This window comes from Amblyomma mixtum, chromosome 10 (genome assembly GCF_055824585.1).
Source record: "Amblyomma mixtum isolate Tamu chromosome 10, ASM5582458v1, whole genome shotgun sequence".
NCBI lineage: Eukaryota > Metazoa > Arthropoda > Arachnida > Ixodida > Ixodidae > Amblyomma > Amblyomma mixtum.
In genome coordinates this window covers 174150682-174174652 of record NC_143021.1, presented here as the reverse complement: position 1 = coordinate 174174652, position 23971 = coordinate 174150682, and the positions used below count along the sequence as shown (strand labels likewise).

The 23971-nt window shown below is 50.8% G+C and overlaps 1 protein-coding gene across 1 annotated transcript; it reads right to left on the bottom strand.

Annotated features, from left to right (window-relative positions):
* Nucleotides 1-4885: 4885 nt before the first annotated feature.
* On the bottom strand, nucleotides 4886-22070 carry LOC149327781 (uncharacterized). The gene is made up of 3 exons (XM_089564972.1): nucleotides 21793-22070; nucleotides 19126-21723; nucleotides 4886-4954 (listed from the first exon to the last, which is right to left on the bottom strand). Exons 1-3 carry the CDS (start codon nucleotides 21946-21948, stop codon nucleotides 4886-4888), a joined length of 2823 nt encoding a protein of 940 aa, XP_089421098.1. The 5' UTR covers nucleotides 21949-22070.
* Between the last annotated feature and the right edge of the window lie 1901 nt (nucleotides 22071-23971).

Here is a 23971-nt window from a genome sequence, read left to right as displayed (position 1 = left end):
AACAAAGGTCACAAAAATATAACAATGCAATATAGGAACATAAAGAAACAAATGAAGAAACATGGGAGGCTCTGATGCTCAGCTTGCACTCAAATAAGCGAAACGAAGTCATCAATCAAGCCCAGGTAGCCGCCAGGTCACAAGGGATCCTAGCTGACTCCTAGCCCTAGAGAGGACTGGGAGGCAGCCCTACTTGGCTGTCAGGACCTCAAGACCCAAAAGGCCTTGGTTCAACAGACGCGGGCAGCGTTGCTTTCCAATGGGGCCCCGGAATAGGGGCTCCACCTAGTATTTGTGAGGGGATGGGGCCAATAAGGCCCCAACCTAATCACCTATCTGTAGCCACTTAATGATTAATTAATGTTTGTCACAACCACCACCTCACATTTGATTGAAGAAATAAAGTTTTCTCCCTCCCTGTCTAGTCACTCTAGCGTTGCTCTTCCCGAACAGCCTCCCCCGACCAATCATTAATTTGACTCTCACCTGCCACGGTGGGCAGTTTGCTCACAATAGCAGTGGGAAAGTTGTGATGACGTCACAAGTTGATGTGACCGCCAGCCACCTGCCTCTGTGAGGATTTTTCGCCCACTCCGCCGCAGCTACCATCGACGACGACGCCACGTTTTTCGCTGAACGGGCCAAACCTTATCGTGTCGAGCTGGGTTTGGTAGTGTGCGGGCTTGCATGATCCGCCATATAATCGCTTCCCGACGATTGAAGTCTCTGTGGGGGGCTGGGTGTTCCCTGCGACTAAGTCGCGCGCAATGCCCTACAAGGGCATGTTCGGCCTTCGGAGAGGTTTCTCACATCCTCCTCACGGTTTAGAACTGCCCCGAGCAACGTAGAGCGTACAGTTTACCAGAACTCAGCCATGAGCAGTGTGAGGCGAAGCTGGCTCACACAGAGCTTACCCTTCAGCGCCAGCTGATCGGTCAGGCCTGGAGGGCCGCATTCGCCAATGGCTTCCCGGACCTGGGAGAACCACCCGCGTAATTACTTGATTTAAGGCGAAAGCCTTTAAAGGGGCTGCGAAACACTGCCTGGGGGAATACCGGCTATACTTCAGGTGGGTTCTTTATGCCACACAGATGCTGAATTAAAAAGAATTACAGGAATCGATGCGCAGGAACGGGAGTTATTCAGTGAAGAAATTTCAAAATACAAGCAAACAAAACGCTACCCTCAACTCGATTTTGGCGGGGCTTCCCACTCCTATTTCGCTCTCCCAATGACGGCACCTAGCGCAACCAATCAAAACAGCCAGCCAGAGCACGTCGCGGAAGTTTGTACTCCATGGTTGCCTGCTCTCTGTAACTCGTTCTTGCTGAGACGGGCAGCGTTGTTTCCATGCCAGAGCGCCCCTGGTGGTGTATTTTTATTTTATTTGCTTTGCAGGGCTTTTATCTAAGACGAACAAGTTGTTTTTGTTGATCTAATATAAAACGCAGACAGGTGACAAAATGTGTCTCTATTTATTCACACAATTTGCAGTATATTTACTGTTTGTCCGGTCATCAGGCTCGAGCCAGGTGATGTCATATCCGCTGCTAAAAACCCGCCACTGTGTGGCGACACCATCAGAGCCATGGAGTTGTTTTTGGGAGGACATTAAGATATTAAAAAACGGAATGTACGCGGTATTATCGACGCTAATAGCACCATTATAACTCACTGTATGCAATCAACAGGCAAAACAGTTAACTAAGATTGTGTTTCTGGGCCCCTTTAATGGCTCATACTGTCGTCCGTTAGCAGAGGGTGTCACAAACTTTGGCAGCGTGTTAACTGGGGTACTAAAAATATAGGAGAAAACGAATGGTCGCTTGAGATAGAGGAGACCAAATGAACCTAGAGCCACGTTTTATGACTGTAGAATAATTAGCTTATTAATTATAGTTAAAAATGTCAAAACTGCGTCTAAATCACGCAGACGTCAATATAGCTACGGGAGCGGTGTGACGTCACATCCACCGGAAGTCGTCACGACATAGTGAAAATTGACACAGAATGGTCGGAAAAACACCGGATTTGTGTCAAATTAGATGAAAAAATGCGCAGTTAAGCGTAATTAACACTTAAGATGTCCGAAAGATGTATAATTTGGGCATCGATATAGCCACGGGAGTGATGTGACGGCATAGTGTCCTCGGCTTTCCCCTCTCAACACTTTAGTTGCCAAAGTGTACTCGCAGTTTTTTAATAATGCTTATTCTCTCCCTCACGCTCGCGGAACGGGGCCCTTAAGGGGCCCAGAAACGCAATCTTAGTTAACTGTTTTGCCTGTTGATTGCATACAGTGAGTTATAATGGTGCTATTAGCGTCGGTAATACCGAGTATATTCCGTTTTTTAATATTTTAATGTCCTCCCAAAAGAAACTTCATGGCTCATATGGTGTCGCCACATAGTGGCGGGTTTTTAGCAGCGGATATGACATCACCTGGCGCGAGCTTGATGATCGGACAAACAGTAAATATACTCCAAATTGTGTGAATAAATAGGGACACATTTTGTCACCTGTCTGCGTTTTATATTAGATCAACAAAAACAACTTGTTCGTCTTAAATAAAAGCCCTGCAAAACAAGTAAACACACCACCAGGGGCGCTCTGGCATGGAAACGACGCTGCCAGTCTCAGCAAGAACGAGTTACAGAGAGCAGGCAACCATGGAGTACAAACTTCCGCGACGTGCTCTGGCTGGCTCTTTTGATTGGTTGCGCCAGGTGCCGTCATTGGGAGAGCGAAATAGGAGTGGGAAGCCCCGCCAAAATCGAGTTGAGGGCAGCGTTTTGTTTGCTCGTATTTTGAAATTTCTTCACTGAATAACTCCCGTTCCTGTGCATCGATTCCTGTAATTTTTTTTGAGTCAGCATCTGTTCGACATAAAGAACCCACCTGAAGTATAGCCGGTATCCCCCCAAGCAGTGTTTCGCAGCCCCTTTAATGCTCCCGCGTTAAAAAAGTACGGTTCCACAGCTCCATGTCCCAATCCGCACAGCAGCTGGTGTGCCGAGGCAGCAGCGCATCGCGTTCCCACCGACGAGTGCATTCCTGACGAGGCGCAACTCGCCAGCCGGCCCGTCCGACACGTGTGAAGACCTCGACGTCGCCCACCTGCGTCCCTCGTGCGCTGGGCGTTTCTGCGTATACCGCCGAGTGTTTTATTCGTCTGGGCGCTTCTTACTTCGGGAGCCTGCCTGCCGTTCCGCGGCTTCTTGGGTGGGCCGCCTTGACAGAGTTTGTTCCTGGCGGCCGGTTTCGCGGACGGAGATCCCAACAAGAACAAGATGCCGTCGCATAGCCGAGCGCTTATGCGTTTGCCACTTGAGTTCGTCGTCTGCCTTTGCAAGTGTGTTTCGGCGTTGGAAGGAAGGCGGAGTGGCGACCGAGTGACCTGAATCGTTGCGGAGGGTCGAGGATTTCGAAATGCGCACATTTGGACTGTCGCACACGGCCTTACGCCTGCGGAGCACTGCGTGCAGTGTATGTTACACTCTAAAAACAGAAATAAGTAATAAGTGACCAGGCTGTCCTCTAGAGCGCGCATTTATTAAAAGGGGAGTACACTAGAGGACAACTTTACACCCTTTTAGTCCCAAAGAGGCGTATTTGTGTTTAGATTATACACCAATCCTGCAAGGCCGTTTTCTCGATTCGGTTCAAGTGCCGATGTGCATGCAGTCGCCGTTGCATAGAAAACGATGCAGTGCGCGAAAGTATGAGATAGCATGACCTGAGCGAACATTCCAGATAGGAGATTTAATTTGAGGCTGGGATTTCTCTGCAAAATATGCCGCTAAATGTGGCACGTTTACCATGAATGTTATATTAGTGGGGCACATTAAGACCCTCTAAGGTAGGATCAACCTTTCAAAGCAACGGGAATTAAGCTCTGGGACTGATCTGTGCAACAGTGTTTTTCAAATATGCCTAGGGCCATAGTTCGAAGCGTATACCTGTAGAAGCTGTTTTAATGACTTGGAATAATACTTTCATTTCATCCCTGTATTGCTATAGGCACCCTGCAATGCAGTTTGACCGAACAGGTCGCGCCCTCTAGCGGCCCACGCAAGAAGCTCGAAGGCGTCGCACGCTCGGGCCTTGCATTGCTGAAGTTGCTTAGCGTGGGATTTCTGGGCTTTTTTCTTTCGCGTCCGAAGTAGGTGCAGCTATTTCGGCAGTTGAGGACTCGACGGCATTATCGGAAGCGTGCAACCACACCCCTGCCAAAGATGCGAAGTGGGCGCAGGTATTGCTCTGTCAAAGACTGCCTCAGTCGCGAAAGAACGCCGGGCGTGAAGCTGTACAGCTTTCCGTCGAAGCCTTGGGAGAAAACAAGAAGACAGAAATGGATTACCGCCGTGCGACGAGTCGCGGAAGTGAATTCCTATTTGTAAACGGTAATTTCTGCACGTTACGAAAGTAGCCAAAGACGTGGTTCATTTTTCAGCTGGCTCAATCAGGTAGCAGTTTTGTCAGGGTACGGATAGTTTGCACGAGGCGGCATATCGTCCTGTTGAAATAAAGTGCACCATGACCTCTGGCATGAGTTCGCGACGCACTGCTCATCTTTTGTGGCGTTTAAATTGTTTTCTGAGGATGACGACCGAACTACTCGTAGACATGTCCACCGCAACTACTACGAAAGAAGCCGCCCTCCGTTTTTGGTCGGCATTTATTTTGTCTCGACACAACACGCTCTTCGCGGTGGTGCGGGGTTCATGCCGGCGGACAAAAACTGCAGAGAATGTTTACTACATTTGCATCAGTGCGAAAGCGCGGATTTGTGCTACGCAGAAGACGACAGTGAGCGGGCAGTGCCGCGAGACGGAGTGCTCGCACTAGGTCAGCTGCGGACGTGCAAGAGAATATTTTTCTCGGGTCAGAACCGGTGCCAAGTAGAAGGCGATGAGCGGGCAGTGTCGCGGGACGAACGCTCGCCCAAGGCCAGCTGCGAATAGACAACACGATAAGGGGGTACCCATCGAATTGGTGCTTACGCAATAAAAAACACCCAGTGCCCGGCGCTGTCAGGCGCCTTTAATGTCCGCTGTCGCTGTTCACTCATGCGAATTATCCCGAACTACTTATTCTATTAGTGCGTAATCTGCTGTCCATTCTTAAAAATGAAATATAGTTCCCGCACTCAAGCAGGGGAGCAAACGGTGTGTGAAGTGTATGAAGTCAGTATAATACCTACATAAATAATTTGTATGCGTAGCGCATTTTCTTGTTTTAATAATGACTCTTTCGTTGGCTGACTTAGCTACATATGTTGCAGCAGATTGATGGTAATTACTCGTGTTTTACTCGTTTAAGTTTTGGGGAATCCTCAAGCTGGCAGCCGAATAGGGATTCGAGGACGTGCTCCAAGCATTTTGTGAATGGCCAAGAAAGCACAATTTTTGAAAGCCACCCTGGCTATGTACCTACAGTAATTAATTGGTACGACGAAACAGCGCTGACGGACGGGACAGAAGAAGAGAAAGACACATGCGCTCAACTAACAGACAGATGGTTTCTACGAGGTCCCACTCTCATGTGGCCGTTTTTACATCGCGGAGACCTGACAGTGCGTCAACGAACGGCTACGCGAACAGGCGAAAGACACTGAAAGCAAGTCACGCCGAAATAAAATGGTCACTCATTCCGCAGATTGCGATGAATGTGAGGCGTTTCTGAACCAAACCACTATCATCGCCAAGGATAGAGATCACACCTCGCGCCTGATATGAGAGGCTTTTCACATGTGTAAGCCAACCATCGGTGGCTCTATTCCCACAGGAGCTCGCCTTCTTAATCAGTGATGCGTTGATAGCTCCCGTATGTTCGTCCCGCATTTGCTTTCTATTTCTGCTTTGGCTTGCCCTGCTGCTTTATATTGCCCCCCCCCCCCCCTTTTTTTTCGCAATAAACCATTTGGTTGCTAGTTCAGCGCATGTGTGGTGTCTCTTTTTCTTCCGTCCCGTCCGTCAACGCTGTTTCTTGGTACCCATTAACATCAACCAACCAGCCCGACTGAGCCCTCTCCTTGGACTTACAATAATCCCGAGAGTGTACAAAAAGCATTCCCCTTCGCTTTCTACTCAGCTGGCTAGATTTAACAGGTAAGCTTGTCTGTTATGTGCTGCTTGGGCTCAAGTTTGCTGTGAAAACTGGGGATGCGTGTCTTTTTTATTTAGCTTTACCGTGAAGCGGTTGGCCTCTGCCAAGAAATCTGAATGTGTGCGTGCACCAATACAAAAGCCGTGTGTGCTGACAAGTAAGATTTAGTGGCATTAAAGCTTCTATTAAATGGGCAGGTGGAAACAGCGGCACTCTGGGTCATCTGCCCCTCGTGCTGCTGCTGTATCACCTGTTGCCACTGCATCACCTGCTGGCCTCGAATCAGCTTTTTCCCACACAGCTGAGGCAGCAGGAGCCTATGACACCAACACCAGCAAAATACTCGTTGAGGACGTCGACTGGCTTGAATCCGCAATGGACAACCCGCGACAGTGCGGGTAGCTATCGCTTTCCGGATGCTGCCGAGTACAAAAAAAAAGAGAAAAAAACGTCCCGAGCAAATGCACTTTTGGTGAAACGTTGAGGATGTTCGTAACGTTACAGACACGGTCGGAAGCCACGACGAAAAGAGGCGCTGCAACGGCGCCGACACACGAAGGAGCGCCTGCGTGGTTGGTGACTTCTCCGTTGGTGGCGCAGGTGTCGGCGCGCTGGTGGCGTCGCCCGACGATTGCAGGTTCCCTATTACTAGCTTAGAGCTGTTTCTGATTCGTGACTATACTGCAATGTTTGCAATCTTAGTTTCTGGCCAGCTGTCGCGCATGCAATGTATTATTTACGGCTCTTACCCCCCAGTTGCAATGCCTTTTTTTTACGCTTTCAGTATTGGGATAAGAAATGAACAAATTGATATCAGTTTCACTTCTGAGGTGCTCCATAGCTGAGGCCTCCCAGTTAATTGCCACCCCTGACCGTTCCTCAGCGATCGTGCAGGAGCGTTGGTGGCGTTCGTCATATGTGCGGCTGCCGTGCACTTCTCCTGTCGAACCCAAGACCTCGTGCTCAGAAGCAGAACGGCCTTCAATGCGAAACAAAACGCAGCACAAAGGTGGCACAGCGAAATTGGCTGTGCTGTGCGTGCTGTGGGTGAGAAGTGACGACTCCTGTCACTCACAGTAAAAGTTTTCCGTCGCTTTGAGTCTGTGTTCCAGGCGAACGGCATTAGATAGCGGTCAAACAAAAGCCGAGCTGTATATTTCTGCGTGGATGGGTGCCGCATAACGCATTAAGCAATGAATTACCAACTAATAAGGGTAAAATAGTCAGATTAACAGACGTTTCTCAAGGCACGCCAATATTGCACATTCAAAAACTTCCGTCCGCCCAGAACAAGAGGATTAATTACGGTATTTCTGCTAGGCCCCGATATGGCCACATCCTAACACTGCATTGCTTTAAGGGTAATATTCTTATTACTCGTTTTGGCTACAAAAAATCATAATGAAAACTGATAGGCTCATTTTAGGCCGTTTTTGAAGCACTAGCAAAACAGCGATACTATACAGGGCGTTTCACCTAAGACTTCACACAATTTTTAAAAGTAGGCTTTTTGAGTCAGATGAGTGCTTTTTCCGGCATAGCATTGTCAGCGGTGTAGTACATGAGAGCACAGATAATATGCGCGCGCTAACTAGAAAGGAGGTTAAGTAATATTTAATAAATAACTATTTAACTATTACTGTTACGCTTCTTAATTATTGAGTGACGTGTAGCCCACCGAAAGTAACATGATCACTTTTTACAATTTCGAAAATGCGGTCACCTTCGGCGCTAGGGCCTAACAAATTTCGGCTATTTCGACGAGTTACGAGCACTGGAGAGGTTGCTTTGCCTGCAAGCTTCGGGAAAGCGTGAACCTACGAAACTACTGGTGCCAAAAGAAAGGCTGTGCTGTCCCATATATATACAAATTGTCCCATTATAGTTAAACAAAATTGGAATTCAAGTTGGCGGACATGTTCTCTCTTCACTAGAGAAGCTTCACAATCTTTGTAAACGTGGTAACCAAAACCGTGACCCGCCGTGGTGGCTCAGTGGTTATGGCGCTCGGCTGCTGACCCGAAAGACGCAGGTTCGATCCCGGCCGCGGCGGTAGCATTTCGATGGAGGCAAAATTCTAGAGGCCCGTGTTCTGTGCGATGTCAGTGCACGTTAAAGAACCCCAGGCAGTCGAAACTTCTGGAGCCCTTCTATACCGCGTCCCTCATAACCTGAGTCACTTTGGGCCGTTAAACCCTTATAAACGAAACCAAACCAAAACCGTGAAGAAAATACCGCTTCCTGGAATGTATGGAGAGCATGGTGTAGTGGATTCCCTTGATATACGACGACGCATATACAATAGTCATATTGATAGGCGCGCCACTGAGAGGCTGAAGGGACAGCATTACAGTGTATACAAAACTTTAAGGGGCAACTTGATGCTTCACTAACAAGAATACGTCCGCGTACTGCAACATACACGATATGGGCCGATTTCACATGATGAACAATCCCTAACTGGTACACAGGAAACTTTGTGCTTGAGATAATCGAAGCAGCTTAAATTTCGAAGGATCGATAATCACTGCCTTACACCCTTTCTGTCGCGCTCACAAATAAAGAGGCCAAGCTTTTTAAAGTGCATAATCTTCTTTGTTATTTTTATTTCTTACTTTCACATACCTTAGTCGCAGCTACGACAATCAGCCTTTTTTTTTTTTTAGAGGCTGCTCACGTGGCTGCAAGCTGACGTGATTTTCAATAAACTTCACTGAAAGCTGTAAGTTTGAAAGCTGGCGTGCTTTCCAATAAATCTCGCTGAAAGTAAGCGCCTGTGTAGTCCAGTTATTTTCTTCCGCCGTGTCTCTTCTGCGCTATATCGGCGACCATAAGCGTCTAACCTGGCTGACCCGGAAAGTAGTCAGCTGCCAAGAAGGCCGACGAGGACTCTCCCTCTCCGGTTCCCAACGCTCGCCGTCTGGTTTTGTGAATCTAGACATCCCCGGAGCAACTGCGAGTCGCTAGTGGTAACAGCACTAGTAAGCAAGGTACGCTTCCCACGGGGTTGCCAGCTGTCACTAACGCAAGGTTCGTATACCGCTCCTCCCCCACCCTCCCACCCGAACAGCAGCTGCCGGCACTGCTGGCTTGGACAGCGGGCCGCCGTCTTTGCATTGCCCGCATGCTGCTGACGCGTCTTCCTCCACTCCTAATACCTGCCACAGAAGCCTCAGCAGGGGTGTTTCACACGCAAACTAGACAAATGGTCGAGTTCCTTTATTTGCATGATTAGTACTGACACGCTGCGGTCTTCTGTCGGCCAGGGGAAGGCATGTCTCAATTGTAGCAACATTTGTTCGCAGAAGATACTATACCTTTCATTTTTGAAAATTAAAAGTTGGAGTGGCCCCTTATCACAAAGAAAACCCCGCGCGGCGGTCGCTAGTTGCTTTCAGGGGTGTGCGTGCTGCAGAGAATGTATTACAATCAGCGGCATGCTTCGCATGCTTTGCCTTTAATGATAAAGTGTTTTTGAAGAAAGCAAATGACGCAATAACTGTCCTGTTTTTCGGTGGACACCTGAAACGCGCCGTGAGGGAAGGGAGGAAGGTGGGAATGGAAGAAGAAAGGAAGAGGCATTGTAGCAGAGGGTTCCGGAATAATTCGGACCGCCAGGGGATCTTTAACGAGCACGAACATGGCACAAAAAAAAATGAATAAATTCAACAACTGATGTAATAAACTTATGCGGTTATCTCAAGAATACCACGAAGTATGCATGATATGCATGGGAATGGCGCTGGTTGCCGAGCTGTGGCTAAATTAAAGGTGCAGGCTCTCCTGACTTTCGACCCTGGCCACTACAATCTATCCAAAGGAAACTATATACAGAAGAACATCATGTTTTCTTTAAACAGTTAGCAAGTAAAGAATTTTATTAAACTCAACTGGATAGTTTTCGTCCAACGCTAAGTAGTTTATAGGGATCACTTTACATCTAAAAACGGCGCACTGAAAAACATGCAAAACACAGGGAGAACGGACAGGACAAGAGCGCTGTGTTTTGCGTGTTTTTCAGTGCGCCGTTTTTAGATGGATCGTTACCAACTAGCCCAACTTTCTGCTTTACGGATCACTTTAACTACTGCCCTGCCCCTGAAAGCATACCGGGGTCACACCACTATACAGGTCACATTCTAGAGAGCGCCTATTCCTCGGTAGGAGAAAGTAAGAGTTTTCAGCTACACGCGAGCTGGGACAACATCTGATCCCGATATAAGGTCTCTTTGAAACTATGTATTGCAGTAAAACGCCTAAAAACCGTCAAACACGAGTCGTGCTTGTTTGCAATGCTGCAAATCGCTAGAAAAACGACAGACCAGGCTCATGGTATCGAGGCACCAAACGAAACCTATGCATCGCCAATAAGGAGGTATCACCACCTGGCCGAATATTCTCGGGACAAACAACGCCCTGCGCGAGACACGAATAACGCAAAAACACGCGATAACTTGCAGCACGACGCGCATGCGGACACGTCGTTCGCAGATGGCGGTGGGGAGCCTGGGAAACTGCGTGTCGAATTTCTCCGCCGCCGTCAGTCGGGCGTGCATTTGCGAGTGCTCGCGCGTGCACGTGTTCGAGGCACCTGCGGACGAGGCCCTCGGACGCGCACCTGACAGCCAGGTGCGTCTCTGAGAGCCGTGCGTCTCACGCCGACCCGGACCGACCGAACGACCCTTCTCCGCCGGGTGGGAGACGCGCTGCCTGCTGCATCGCTCTTACATCGCTCGCATTGCGGGCGCCATCTGGAGAGCGCAACGCGCACGACGCTGCTGCTGCCGCCGCCGCGTGGGAAGTGCGCGCGCGAAGGCGGATCTCGAGCAGGTGTCGTCGAGAGGGATCCATCGCAAGTTGCCGAATGCTCTGGCTGCAATAAGTGCACGAAAGCGGCACCGAGCGCCGCTGGCGCCTCGCTCAACTTTCTTTCCTTTTGTTTTCTTGCTTTACGGCGCGGCTCCTTTCGAATGTTGAGGGTGCCGGTCCGGAGCATTCCGAGGAGCTGATTGCATTTTTGTCCGGTGCGTCCGCATCTTTTTGTTTTTGTTTTTCTGTCTGACAGAAATAGAGCCTTAGTTTGATTTTGCATTTCTTTAAGTGCAGTGAGTGGTCATTTCGTATGCGTGTAGTTGTGCTGGAATGCAATGTTTTCAGCTCCTACTCCAGTCGAATTCCGGCGAACATGGTCTCGAAGCAGAGGAGGACCTAAGGGCCGAACATGATGTCGAATACCTCTTTTTTTGTGCGCGTGTTTGTTCGGACTAGCCCGTTTTTTTAACTGAGGTAATGTGACTCGGGGTCAGCATGGGTTAGCCTAACGTCGTACAAGGATTTTCTCGCTCTGCTGAGTCGCAGAAGCGACACTGGTTGCTACACAAGAACTCCCCTTGCGAGCTATCGCCCCTAAATCAACCTCGAATTCTGTCGTGTCCGGTCGCTGTGTTGAATGCAGCGAAAGACGCACACGGTACTTTAAGACTTCGTTTATTTAAAACCGATGAGGGTGCGACCAGCGTCGACCGAGGCAGGAGCCGAACTGGCCGCCCGAAGAAAGGAGGGAGCTGAGAAGCGTCCACGGGAGGGAGTGGCTTCCCAGAACAGGAGGAGGGTGCGGGGGCGCACCGTGGGGGGGCATCTGGTGACAGCGTGCGACGAAGGGCAACTGTCGTGGTCGTTAGGAGGAGGATTGAGTGGTCGTTAGGAGGAGGATGCGAACTGTCGTTAGGAGGGGAATGCGAGTGGTCGTTAGGAGGGGGCGCACACACACAAAAGCAATAAGGGGACACAACACTTCCTTCCCCCTTAGAAAGTTGCCTGGTATCGTGCAGGGGGTCGGCGCTCACGCGTGGAGGCGCGCTGGCTTTGTGCGCTCGGGGGAGAAACACTTGTAGGCTGGCTGTTGTTCGCTGTGTCTCCTAGGTCTGTCCTGGGCGAAGTCTCTTCTTCCGGGAAGAGGTGCCAGGCTATGTGGGAAAATGGTGCACGTGTTCTCTCCGCTGGCGGACAGCTCTCAGACGGCGTCGTAAATCTACGCAGCTGGTTGAGATGTCGGCGTGCTACTGTGCCATGTATGTTGACGAGCCAAGAGCGCAGGCCTATGCGTCTGACAATTGTAGCTTCCTCCCAGCGTGGCTTTTTCAGAAACTGTCGGGCGAGGACGCGCTGCCCCTCAGTAAGCGTGCCGCAGCGCGGAATTGCTTTTTCTTCCCGGAACGTCTCTGCCTTTGGCTCGGGGAGGATGGCTGTGAGCTGGGTTCGCATTTCACGCTCGAACATCATTTTCGAGGGGGTCTCGCCTGTTGTGCTCTGAACCGTCGTGTGCTGCTTGAAGAGAAAGCGCGCAAGGCGGCGCTGCAGCGAGCCTGTCTGATCTCTTTCAAGGGCGCGTTTTAGCTCGGCTTGTCCGTTTGTCGCTGGGTGGTAGGGGGCCGATGTAACTGATGAGATCCCGTTGTCGCGATAAAACTTGAGGATCTCCGCAGACACAAACGGTGTTCCGTTGTCCGACACTACCTTGCGCGGCAGGCCGAACGTTGCAAATAGTGATCGGAGGTTGTCAATGACTGCTGCCGAAGTCGTCTGTCCCATTTGCCTTATCTCAAGCCACTTTGTGTAGGCATCTACGACCACAAGGAAAGTGCAGCCCTCAATTGGTCCTGCAAAATCAATGTGCAGTGTGTGCCATGGTGTGTCTGGCTTTTCCCATTCTGGGACAGGAGCTTTCGGCGGGGCGCTCCGGCTGCTCTGGCAAGGCTTGCATTCTCGCACCACTGTTTCGATGTCGTTGTCAATGCCAGGCCACCACATGTAGCTTCTGGCACACTTTTTCATCGCAACGATGCCCCGATGTCCGGCGTGGATGAGAGACATAGCTTGTGCGCGTAGTTCTCTCGGCATCACAACTCGGGACCCAAATATGATGCAGCCGCGATGGGTGCTCAACTCTGTAGCTCGCCTGCGGTAAGCGTCGAAGTTGTCCCCTTTGAGTTTATGCACGTTGCCTTGTTGAACAGCTGTGTAAACTAGCCGGAGAGCTGCGCACTTCTGCGTAGATGCTGCAACTGTGCCTGCTGTAAGCGGAGGTTCTGGCAGTGCTTCGAACATCAGAACGTCTCCTGGTGGAAATGGTTCGTCAACAGTTGCGTCTAGTGGCAGACGGCTTAGCGCATCGGCGTTTTGATGTTTACTAACCATGTTCTGGCTCGGCGTCTGGTGTATGCCGCATATCATCACGCCTAGTGGAGAAAACCAGTTTCTCCCTAGAAGGCTTGATCCTGTGCCCTTCACAACAAGCAGAGGTAGCGTATGGGTCTGGCCGTTGTAGTTAACCTGCACGTTGGCAGAGCCCAATAGTGGCAGATTCTGTCCTGACCACGTTCGCAGGTGCGTGTCGTCTTGTTGCAGGGCGGGTGCGTCAGATGGCCATGAAGTTCGGAACGTGTCCTCACTGATCAGAGTACAGGCTGCGCCGGAGTCCACCTCGAACTTAATCAGCTGGTGATGTACGCTTACTTCTGTAAAAATCTTCGGTCGCGTGCCGAGATTCATGGTGTTCAGGTCGTACAACACAGATGGTGTTGCTGATGTTGTTCCATGGAGATCAGATAGCGGCGTATTCTCTGAGGCGTTGACGCTGTGATTAGGCTGGGAAGGTGACTTTATCTTGGCAAGTCTCCGTTTCGTAATGCATGCTCTTTCGATATGCCCTCGCTTGTGGCAAAAATTACACGTGGCTGACTGGAATCGACATCCCTGGGGGTTGTGTTGGTCGTCACACCGCCAGCAGCGTTGTGCCTTTTTGACCGATTTTACAACAACAGAAGGCTTGCGCACCTGGTTGCTTGTCTGGTGTACCGGCTTGGTGTTCCGGCGAATCCCTCTCTGCTGGTGACCGGCGCTCTCCGCTCGAACGGCGATGTCGTAAGCTTTGCTGAATGTGAGGTCCTTCTCAGCGAACAGGCGCTGCTGCAGTGACTCGTCACTCAGTCCGCACACAAATCTGTCGCGTAACATCACGTCCAAGGGAAGCATGGTGGTGTTAGCAGAAGAAGCTGCGTCTCCCTCCTGCCCGGTAGCTGTTGTCGACAGCGTTCCAAAATTGCAGTCGGCAGCGAGCTTCTTGAGCGCGGCTACGTAGGCGCTCACAGTTTCTCCTCCCAGTTGATCTCGTCGTTGGAAGCGAGCCCGGCTGTAGACCTCGGATGGCCTTGGGTCGTAGTGCTTTTGCAGCGCTTTTACGATGTCGTCGTAAGACACTGCCGCTGGTGTGCTTGGCTGAATAAGGGCGCAGACAGTATCGTAGGTCTGCTCCCCGCACAGCGTCAGCAGGTTGGCCCTCTTCAAGGCTGGGTCTGTGATGTTGTTAGCTTCAAAGTAGAACTGGAGGCGTCCAACCCACGATGACCACGATGAGCCGTTGAATTCTGGTATCTGATTGGGAAACCCTCGCGTAGCCATGGCTTGTCAATAGCGTTGCGTAGCGCGGGTCGAATCCACTTTCTCGTCGCCACTGTCGTGTCCGGTCGCTGTGTTGAATGCAGCGAAAGACGCACACGGTACTTTAAGACTTCGTTTATTTAAAACCGATGAGGGTGCGACCAGCGTCGACCGAGGCAGGAGCCGAACTGGCCGCCCGAAGAAAGGAGGGAGCTGAGAAGCGTCCACGGGAGGGAGTGGCTTCCCAGAACAGGAGGAGGGTGCGGGGGCGCACCGTGGGGGGGCATCTGGTGACAGCGTGCGACGAAGGGCAACTGTCGTGGTCGTTAGGAGGAGGATTGAGTGGTCGTTAGGAGGAGGATGCGAACTGTCGTTAGGAGGGGAATGCGAGTGGTCGTTAGGAGGGGGCGCACACACACAAAAGCAATAAGGGGACACAACAAATTCTAAACCACGTAGCCACGGGTGGGACATTGCCCATAATGTCTTCTCTCCGACGCACATGGGTCAACTTGTGGCTCAGGCCTACCTTTAGGGAGCCTTGTCATTGGAAAAAAAGTGCTCGGACAAAATGAAACATTGCCTTTATTTTTAATTAGCTTCAAGTCTGGAAACGCAGCGTTAGACCAGGCTTCCTCTTAGCTTTTTTTTCTGTATGTTTAAATATCTGCGAGGGCTACTATGAGGGGCGAAAGGTGGACACGAACTTTACGGTGTATAACGAAGCCGATTATGAACCCTGTTCCTGCTGAGTGATAAGCATTGCGCGGAATACGAGGTCTGTTAGAAAAGTATCCGACCTTTGGCCGAAGAAAAAAAACTGGCATAACTGGAGCGTTGGAAACCTAATAACCTTCAAAGTAGTCTCCTTGGGGCTCCATATACATCTCCCAGCGGTGCTGCCATTGTTGGAAGTATTCCGAAAAGGCCCTTTTTGGAATGGAATTTAGCTCAGCTGTCGTTGCAGCCATAATGTCCTTTCTTTTCTGAAATCGCGCTCCTTTCAATGGCCTCTTAATTTTAGGAAACAGCCAGAAGTCGTAGGGGGACATATCAGGAGAGTAAGGAGCCTTTTGAACTACAGGAGTCTGGTTTTTCGCCAGAAAAGTCTGAATCAAATGCGAGGAATGTGCAGGAGCAATGCCGCGAGGGATGCGCCAATTTCTTGTTGACCTCAATTCCGGTCTCTTGCGCCGCACAGCACCACGTAGGCGATGGAGGACATCCCTGTAGTACTGTTTAGTCATTCTTTGACCCTGTGGGGTGCGTACTCGTGGTGTGCCACACAGAGGGAGTAAAAAAAGCAGTCAGCATCACTTTGACATTGCTGCGCACTTGTCGGGCCTTTGGTCTTGGTGACGTGGAATGCGTCCTCTGTGACGACTGGGATTTGGTTTCCGGGTCGTACCCGTTGTTGAAGTCGAGGGTTCAGGACAGGAGTGCCGCTGGGCGAAGAGGTTCGAAAGGTGGCGAGAGGAGAATAGGTTTATTTACATCATTTTACAGGATGAGTGAAGAGAAGTGAGAGACGATTCTGCCGCATTCGTTGTCGACTTTTATACACTTCTGGTTCCCCAAATTCCCTAGGTTGAGGACGCCCACGCCGGAGTGGGAGGGGCCTAGAGCTTTCACTTGTGCGCACAAACACAACACAGCACTTAGGGTCACGCCCCCATCACATGTTGAATCCGAGGGAAAGAAGGTGCCGTCGAGGAAGCGGCGACTGCGGTAGGTGATGGTTTCTGGCTAGCCGAAGGTTCCGTGGGTCTCGACATCTGTTGTTCCTCAGATGACACCCGCCGCTCGAGGCCGGAACAAAGAGGTCACGAAAAGGCCAGTAAGTGGTCCTTTGTCCTTGGATATGTTCGGACGATGCCCGCCAGCTCGTCGCGATGCCTGGCACGCCAAAGAGCCACAGCAAACGAAGCCCTTTGTTCCCCCGGCACGCTCACAGCAATTGGGGAAGATAGCGTCGGTCTCCCCGCGGCGGCGGCGCCGGCGGCGACACTTGAAAGAGTCTTCGAAAAGGCGGTCTGTTTTTGCTAAAACTCCAACCCCTTCTTTATGGTTCTGTACTCCGACCGGGAAGAGCTCGGTAAATGGAATCAGCTGTCACCTGGGTCCCGTGTGTGGTCTATGACGGCAGGCTTGGGGCAACGGTCGCCGAGTAGAAAGCAGGTACTCTCGGCCACCCAGGAGACATATGTGTGCTGGCTGCTTCCGCCGCTGCTTAGCCTTCGCCGTACCTTGCTTAACGACGACCCACGTTTGGTGGTAATTTCTCCCAGATCCGCGTTCTTCGACCCTGACACCGCATCTGGCTTCCCGATGACACACGTCGGGAAGTAGTCTTTCCAGGCCCGTGTACTAGGACCTTAACAGCTCCTCCGCGGCCAGGAGAATCTCGACCGGCCAGTGGTCACAATCACTCGCCGAGGAGAGATGGGCTTGAGTGGTAGAGTGGGATGCCTCTCTTGATTTTCTCTGCACACAGCACACAGCAGAGTCCTAATCCTCGCACAAGGGAGGCATTAGTCGAAACCAACCACACAACATAGCGCCACTCCCCAGGCAGTGCAAGGAAATTCACCCGAGATCCACCAGGCTGTTATGCAATACAAACGGGAAGCCTCAAATTGAACTGAAAATTTTGTAGCTGACAACAACAGTCTCGGCTACTAAGATAAGCCTCCATGTTGGCTAAATTGGCTGCCAAAGCTTGATTCGCCGTACACGACGCGAAGAGGGGTAGCAAAATTTGGAAGCAAAACAATGATATTAATGATCACGTCACTACGCTAGCAACAGAAAACAAACAAACTGGCACCTATATACAAAGAGACGAAAAGGCACCGAAATGCGTCATAGCAGACACCTCAATTAGGGAAATAACCTGCTCAGACCGTCGGCATTGCCATTGCATTTGCCCTTTTTGTAGCGCACAGAAAAGTTATATTGCTGGAGGGCTAGACTCCAGCGCAGCAAGCGGCCATTCTTGGGTGACATCTGACGCAGCCATGTAAGCGGACAATGATCTGTCTCGAAGGTAAATTTCGCCCCGTAAACGTAACAGGCTAGCTTTTGTGCTGCCCAAACCAAACAAGCACATTCCTTTTCTGAAGCGCTGTAGGCTTCTTCCCTTACGGTTAACTTCCGGCTAGCATAGAGGATGGGGTGCTCTTCATTGTCATCTCCTACTTGGCTTAATACGACCCCCATCCCCCTGTCGCTGGCGTCGCACTGGACTACAAATTCCTTGGTGTAGTCCGGGGCGCGTAACACGGGCCGGGAAGCCAGCACGCTTTTCAAGGTTTGAAACGACTTTTCCTTTGCCGCGTCCCAGATTACGCTATTCGGCTTCTCTTTGCGTAGCGCATCGGTCAGAGGACTCGCTAGCTGTGAAAAGTTTGGTATGTACCTTTGGTAGTATCCCACGAGCCCCAGAAATGAACGTACGTCCGTCTTAGATCGAGGTTGCGGGAATTCAGCAATAGGGGCGATCTTGAGGTCTGATGGCCTCCGTGTCCCTCTACCGACAACATGACCAAGATAGGTCACATGGGAGCAGCCAAAGCTACTTTTCTCGGCTTTAAGGGTTAGTCCAGCGTCCCTCAAACTTGTCAGCACCCTCCTGAGATGGGAAACATGTGCCTCCCATGAATCGGAAAAAATGGCCACATCGTCAAGGTAAGGCAGAGCGAAATCCTGCATGTCCCTGAGGATGATGTCCATTAGCCTTGAAAAACTAAAAGGTGCATTCTTCAGCCCGAAACTGAGCACCAAAGGCCGGAACACTCCAACAGGCGAAATAAATGCCGCATACCTGCTCGCGCTTTCTGAGAGGGGCACCTGCCAGTACCCTCTCACTAGGTCAAGGGTGGAGATGTACTGTGCTGCGCTAACTGTCTCTATCCTTTCTTCGATGTTCGGTATAGGGTATAATTGGTCCTTTGTTATGGCGTTCAGCTTCCTGTAGTCCACACAGGGTCGCGGATCTTTGCCTGGTGCCTCTACGAGTATCAGAGGAGAGGTATAGTCACTCTCTGCTGGCTCTATCACGCCAAGCTCCAGCATGTGCTTTACCTCTGCCTCAATTATTTCTTTCTGCCTTGGAGAAACTCGGTACGCTTTCGATCTTACTGGATCGGTTGAAGTTAGCTCTATCTCATGCGTGATGAGATTGGTTTTCCCCGGCCGGCCGCTAAAACTCTCCTGGAATTCGCACAGCAGTTGCCTCAATTCCTGCAGTTGCTTCGGCTCTAGCACTCTGGTGTTCGCGGAACGGGACAGGATTTCCTCTATGCTGTTGTCAGACTTTTTGTTGGTGGGGCCTTTCCACTCAGGTCTATCGATTAGTGGCTCTTCGGGCATATTCACTGCCAGGTTTACAACCCCGCTCCTTTCTACATAGGGCTTCATTAAATTGCAGTGATAGATCTTAATCTGCTGGCCTCTCCCTGGCATTTTCAACGTGTAGTTAGTTTCCGAAAGCTGATCCAAAACCTCCACTGGCCCGTCCCAGTGAACTTCCATCTTATTCTTGCGTGCGGACCTGAGAATAAGCACCCGATCCCCCACCTTGAAGGTTCTCAGTCTCGCGTTCCTGTCGTAGTAAGTCTTCGCCGTCTCTTGAGCAGTTTTAAGATTCCGGTCCACTAGTTCCCGCGTGGCACTCAGACGGTTTAGCAACTGCAACACATACTCCACTACTGACTGGCTCTCTCCTGTCCCTTCCCACATCTCTCTAAGCATCCTAAGTGGGGAACGAAGAGCCCTTCCGTATACTAATTCTGCGGGAGTAAAGCCTGTCGCTTCATGCGGAACTGTTCTCAGGGCGAATAGCGTTGCTGGCAAGCAGCTTTCCCAGTCATCTTGGTGCTCAAAGCAGGATGCACGTAGCACTCTTTTGAACACCGAATGCCACTTCTCGACGCTGTTCGATTGAGGGTGGTAAACCGAACTATGGATCAACTTCACCCCACACCTCTGTAAGAACGTGGTCGTGAGTGCGCTCGTGAAAACTGTGCCCTGATCAGCTTGTATTTCTGCAGGAAAGCCAATTCGGGCGAAAACTGACAGGAGGCCATCAACTATCTCTGCCGAACTAAGCTCCTTTAGCGGTACCGCTTCCGGGAACTTGGTAGCAGGGCATATCATAGTGAGTATGTACTTAAAGCCTGACCTAGTTCTGGGTAGTGGCCCTACAGTGTCGATGACCAGGCGTCGAAAAGGCTCTGAGATAAGCGGCACCAGCTTTAGCGGGGCCTTCCATCTTTCTCCTGGTTTCCCTGTGCGCTGACATGCGTCGCACGACTGCACATAGCGTTCAGCATCTCGGAAACAGCCTGGCCAGTAGTATTCCCCAAGTAGCCTTTCCTTCGTTTTGTTGACACCTAAGTGCCCTGACCAACTGTTTCCGTGACAAAGGCCCAAAAGGTCAGAACGGTACTTTGCAGGCACGACCAGCTGGTCTAGCGTCTTTCCCTTTTTATCCTTGTAATGGCGGTACAGCAATCCGCCTTTGTGGTGCAATGTCACATTACGCCTAGCAATACCCTCTTTTGCTGTAAAGTGTAATTTTGACAAGCTAGGGTCGCTTTCCTGTTCTTTGATTAAGGACTCTCTGTCCACGCGTAATAGGCGATCCATGCACAGGGAGGTTGGTAATAACACGGAGCCTGGACTGCATTCTTCCTGTAGGCTGACACCGGTTGGGCTACTTTCGGTAACCGGTTCCTGCTGTTCCTCCTGCGCTTGAGTGTCATCTGCTTTGCTGGGTTCCGGAATCTCGGGAGTTCCCTCTCTCTCGCCAGTCGCTTCTGTCTCTTGGTTGTAGCTAAGCTTGGGCGCAAGCTCGCGTGATTTGGACCTGGTCAGGGCTTTTACTGTTCCCTCAGCCAACTTCTGACCTCTCTCGCACAGCAACTGATTTGATCTATTTGAGAATAGATACGGATACTGTGACGAAACAGCCGACGAGACGGCGGCCTCTGTCACTAGCTCTCCGAACGGGCCAGAAATGACCACCCTTGCCATAGGTAGGCACACACTCTGATCTTCCAGCACCTGCCTTATCCAAGCAACTTCTCCAGTGAAGTCTTTCTCTTTAACATAGGAGGGGTGAACAATGTCCATTGTTGCCCCGCTGTCCCGAAGGACCCTGCACGGTTTTCCATTCACTTGGAGTTCGTGAATATACGGACGCAGAAGTTCCAAATTATCGTCACTGTCGTCCGCATATGAGAAGGCTAATCGTGGCTTTTTACACCTAGCTGCGATGTGCCCCGTCTCCTGACAGTTGAAACAACGGAATGGCTTCCTGCTCTCGAACTCCCTCGTCAATGCTTTTTGAGCTTCGGCCTGCTTGGCACGATCCTCACTTTTTTCTGGCACTTGTTTAGCGCCCTCAACCTCCTCGCGACTCCTAAACTGCGGTCCACTTTTGGGTACAAAGCGCTTTTTTAACCCGAAAGTTTTCTTTTCATACCCGCTGGCCTCTGAGCTCAATTTTCTTCGTGTTGCATATTCGTCCGCTAGTTCGGCAGCTTTCTCTACCGTGCTCACATTTTCCTTGTCTTGTACCCATAGCCTAACAGCCTCAGGGATACTCTTATAGAATTGCTCGAGGCCTACACACTCTACAACCTTATCTTTGGTTTCATACGCCTCAGCACCCTTCAACCATTCTGTAAGGTTGACCTTCAAACTGAATGCGAAATCTGCATAGCTCTCGCTACCTTTCTTGCTGGCGCCTCTGAACCGCTGTCGAAACTCTTCCGCTGACAGGCGGTACTTTCTAAGCAGACTTGCTTTGACTTTTTCGTAGTCATCGGCATCTTTCGCATTAAGCCTCGCGACTATAGTGGCCGCCTCACAGGGCAACACCATTAGTAGCTTTTGTGGCCATGTTTCCTTAGCGTAACCGCGTTTCTCGCATGTCCTTTCGAAATTCACGAGGTAATAACCAAGATCCTCGCCAATCTTATACGGCCGCATCAGACTGTCCATTCGAAGCTCGGCCTCGCTCGCTCTCTCTGGAGTCGTGCCTCTCGAGCTCTCAAATTCTAGTCGCTTTTCGTCATGCGCAAGCTGCAACCTTCTGAGCTCCCGCTCCGCTTGCTCTGCCGCTAGCCGTTGTTCTTCTATTTTATTCCTCTCACTTTCCGCTTTCTTTCGCTCATCTTCCTCTTTCTTTCGCTCATTTTCCTCTTTCTTTCGCTCATCTTCCTCTTTCTTTCGCTCCGCTTTTAGGAGCTCCCATGTATAGCTAACAATTTCTTCCTCGGCGGTTTCCAAGAGTAATGTGCAAATGTCTGGCTTTTTCATCTTCTCCTCTACCTGCACACCGAACTCTTCGCACAATGACAGCAAATCTGTCTTTAACAACTTCATTAGATCCATGTTTGCTGCTCTGAGCCTTGACTTTGCTGATCAACTGTGGACGTGAGCTAAACACACTTTTCTCACTGACCAACTTCCCTCGATTCCCAGCAGTTCAAAGTTATAACCCAAACAATTGAAGCCTGGCGAATCTCAAGCAAAGTTCAAGCACTTACCCGCAGAAGCAACACCACGAAGCATGGTCGATCCAACCGCTGCCAACCAGTTGTTGAAGTCGAGGGTTCAGGACAGGAGTGCCGCTGGGCGAAGAGGTTCGAAAGGTGGCGAGAGGAGAATAGGTTTATTTACATCATTTTACAGGATGAGTGAAGAGAAGTGAGAGACGATTCTGCCGCATTCGTTGTCGACTTTTATACACTTCTGGTTCCCCAAATTCCCTAGGTTGAGGACGCCCACGCCGGAGTGGGAGGGGCCTAGAGCTTTCACTTGTGCGCACAAACACAACACAGCACTTAGGGTCACGCCCCCATCACATGTTGAATCCGAGGGAAAGAAGGTGCCGTCGAGGAAGCGGCGACTGCGGTAGGTGATGGTTTCTGGCTAGCCGAAGGTTCCGTGGGTCTCGACATCTGTTGTTCCTCAGATGACACCCGCCGCTCGAGGCCGGAACAAAGAGGTCACGAAAAGGCCAGTAAGTGGTCCTTTGTCCTTGGATATGTTCGGACGATGCCCGCCAGCTCGTCGCGATGCCTGGCACGCCAAAGAGCCACAGCAAACGAAGCCCTTTGTTCCCCCGGCACGCTCACAGCAATTGGGGAAGATAGCGTCGGTCTCCCCGCGGCGGCGGCGCCGGCGGCGACACTTGAAAGAGTCTTCGAAAAGGCGGTCTGTTTTTGCTAAAACTCCAACCCCTTCTTTATGGTTCTGTACTCCGACCGGGAAGAGCTCGGTAAATGGAATCAGCTGTCACCTGGGTCCCGTGTGTGGTCTATGACGGCAGGCTTGGGGCAACGGTCGCCGAGTAGAAAGCAGGTACTCTCGGCCACCCAGGAGACATATGTGTGCTGGCTGCTTCCGCCGCTGCTTAGCCTTCGCCGTACCTTGCTTAACGACGACCCACGTTTGGTGGTAATTTCTCCCAGATCCGCGTTCTTCGACCCTGACACCGCATCTGGCTTCCCGATGACACACGTCGGGAAGTAGTCTTTCCAGGCCCGTGTACTAGGACCTTAACACCGTACACCCAAGACTCGTCACTAGTGATTACGGCGTCGGTGAAGTCAGGGTAACTGTTTGTGGAATCCAGCATCTCCTGTGAGACTTCAACACGAAGCTGCTTTTTCTCCACCGTCAGCAGCTTCGGCACGAATTTCGCCGCAACTCTCTCCATGGCCAAATCTTCGGTGATAATGGAATGTGCAGAAATATTGCTGATTTCCACCTCTTCCGCAATTTCTCGGATAGTCACACAACAGTCCCGCATCACCACAGCGTTCGCTTCGGAAATTACCTGGTCATTTCGGCATGTTGATGGCCGACCGGAGCATGGCTCTCTCACCACGAATGTGCGGCCGTCTTTAAACCAGTTGCACCACTGCTTAATCTGTGTGCTGCTCATAGCATCATCACCGAAAGCCGTCTGAACATTTCGAATAATTTCCACTTGGCTATCGCCAAGTTTCTGGCAAAATTTGAGGTAGTAGCGCTGCTCCTCTCGCTCCGCCATTTTCCTTGCGACAAAAAACCGACGAGAGCACTGCGCACTGCCTCACTCAAACGCTGCTTCCCAGCGACTGACGCTATCGGCAGGCGGGAAAAAATTCGTGCATGCGCACGAGGGTTCAAGGTCGGCTGGTGCAAGCGCGCTTGTTTCACATCCATCAGGTGTTCGCAAAAAAAAAAAAATAAAGTCGGATACTTTTCTAACAGACCTCGTATAGTATATGGGTATGTTCAGATAAGAACGGTAATGGAGCTCTCATGGCCATGTTTTATTGTGAATCAAATTTTTATATGTGATGGGCAAATGTGCCGATGATGATGAATTTTAATGGCGCAAGGGCATCTGTGGCCAAAGAGCGCC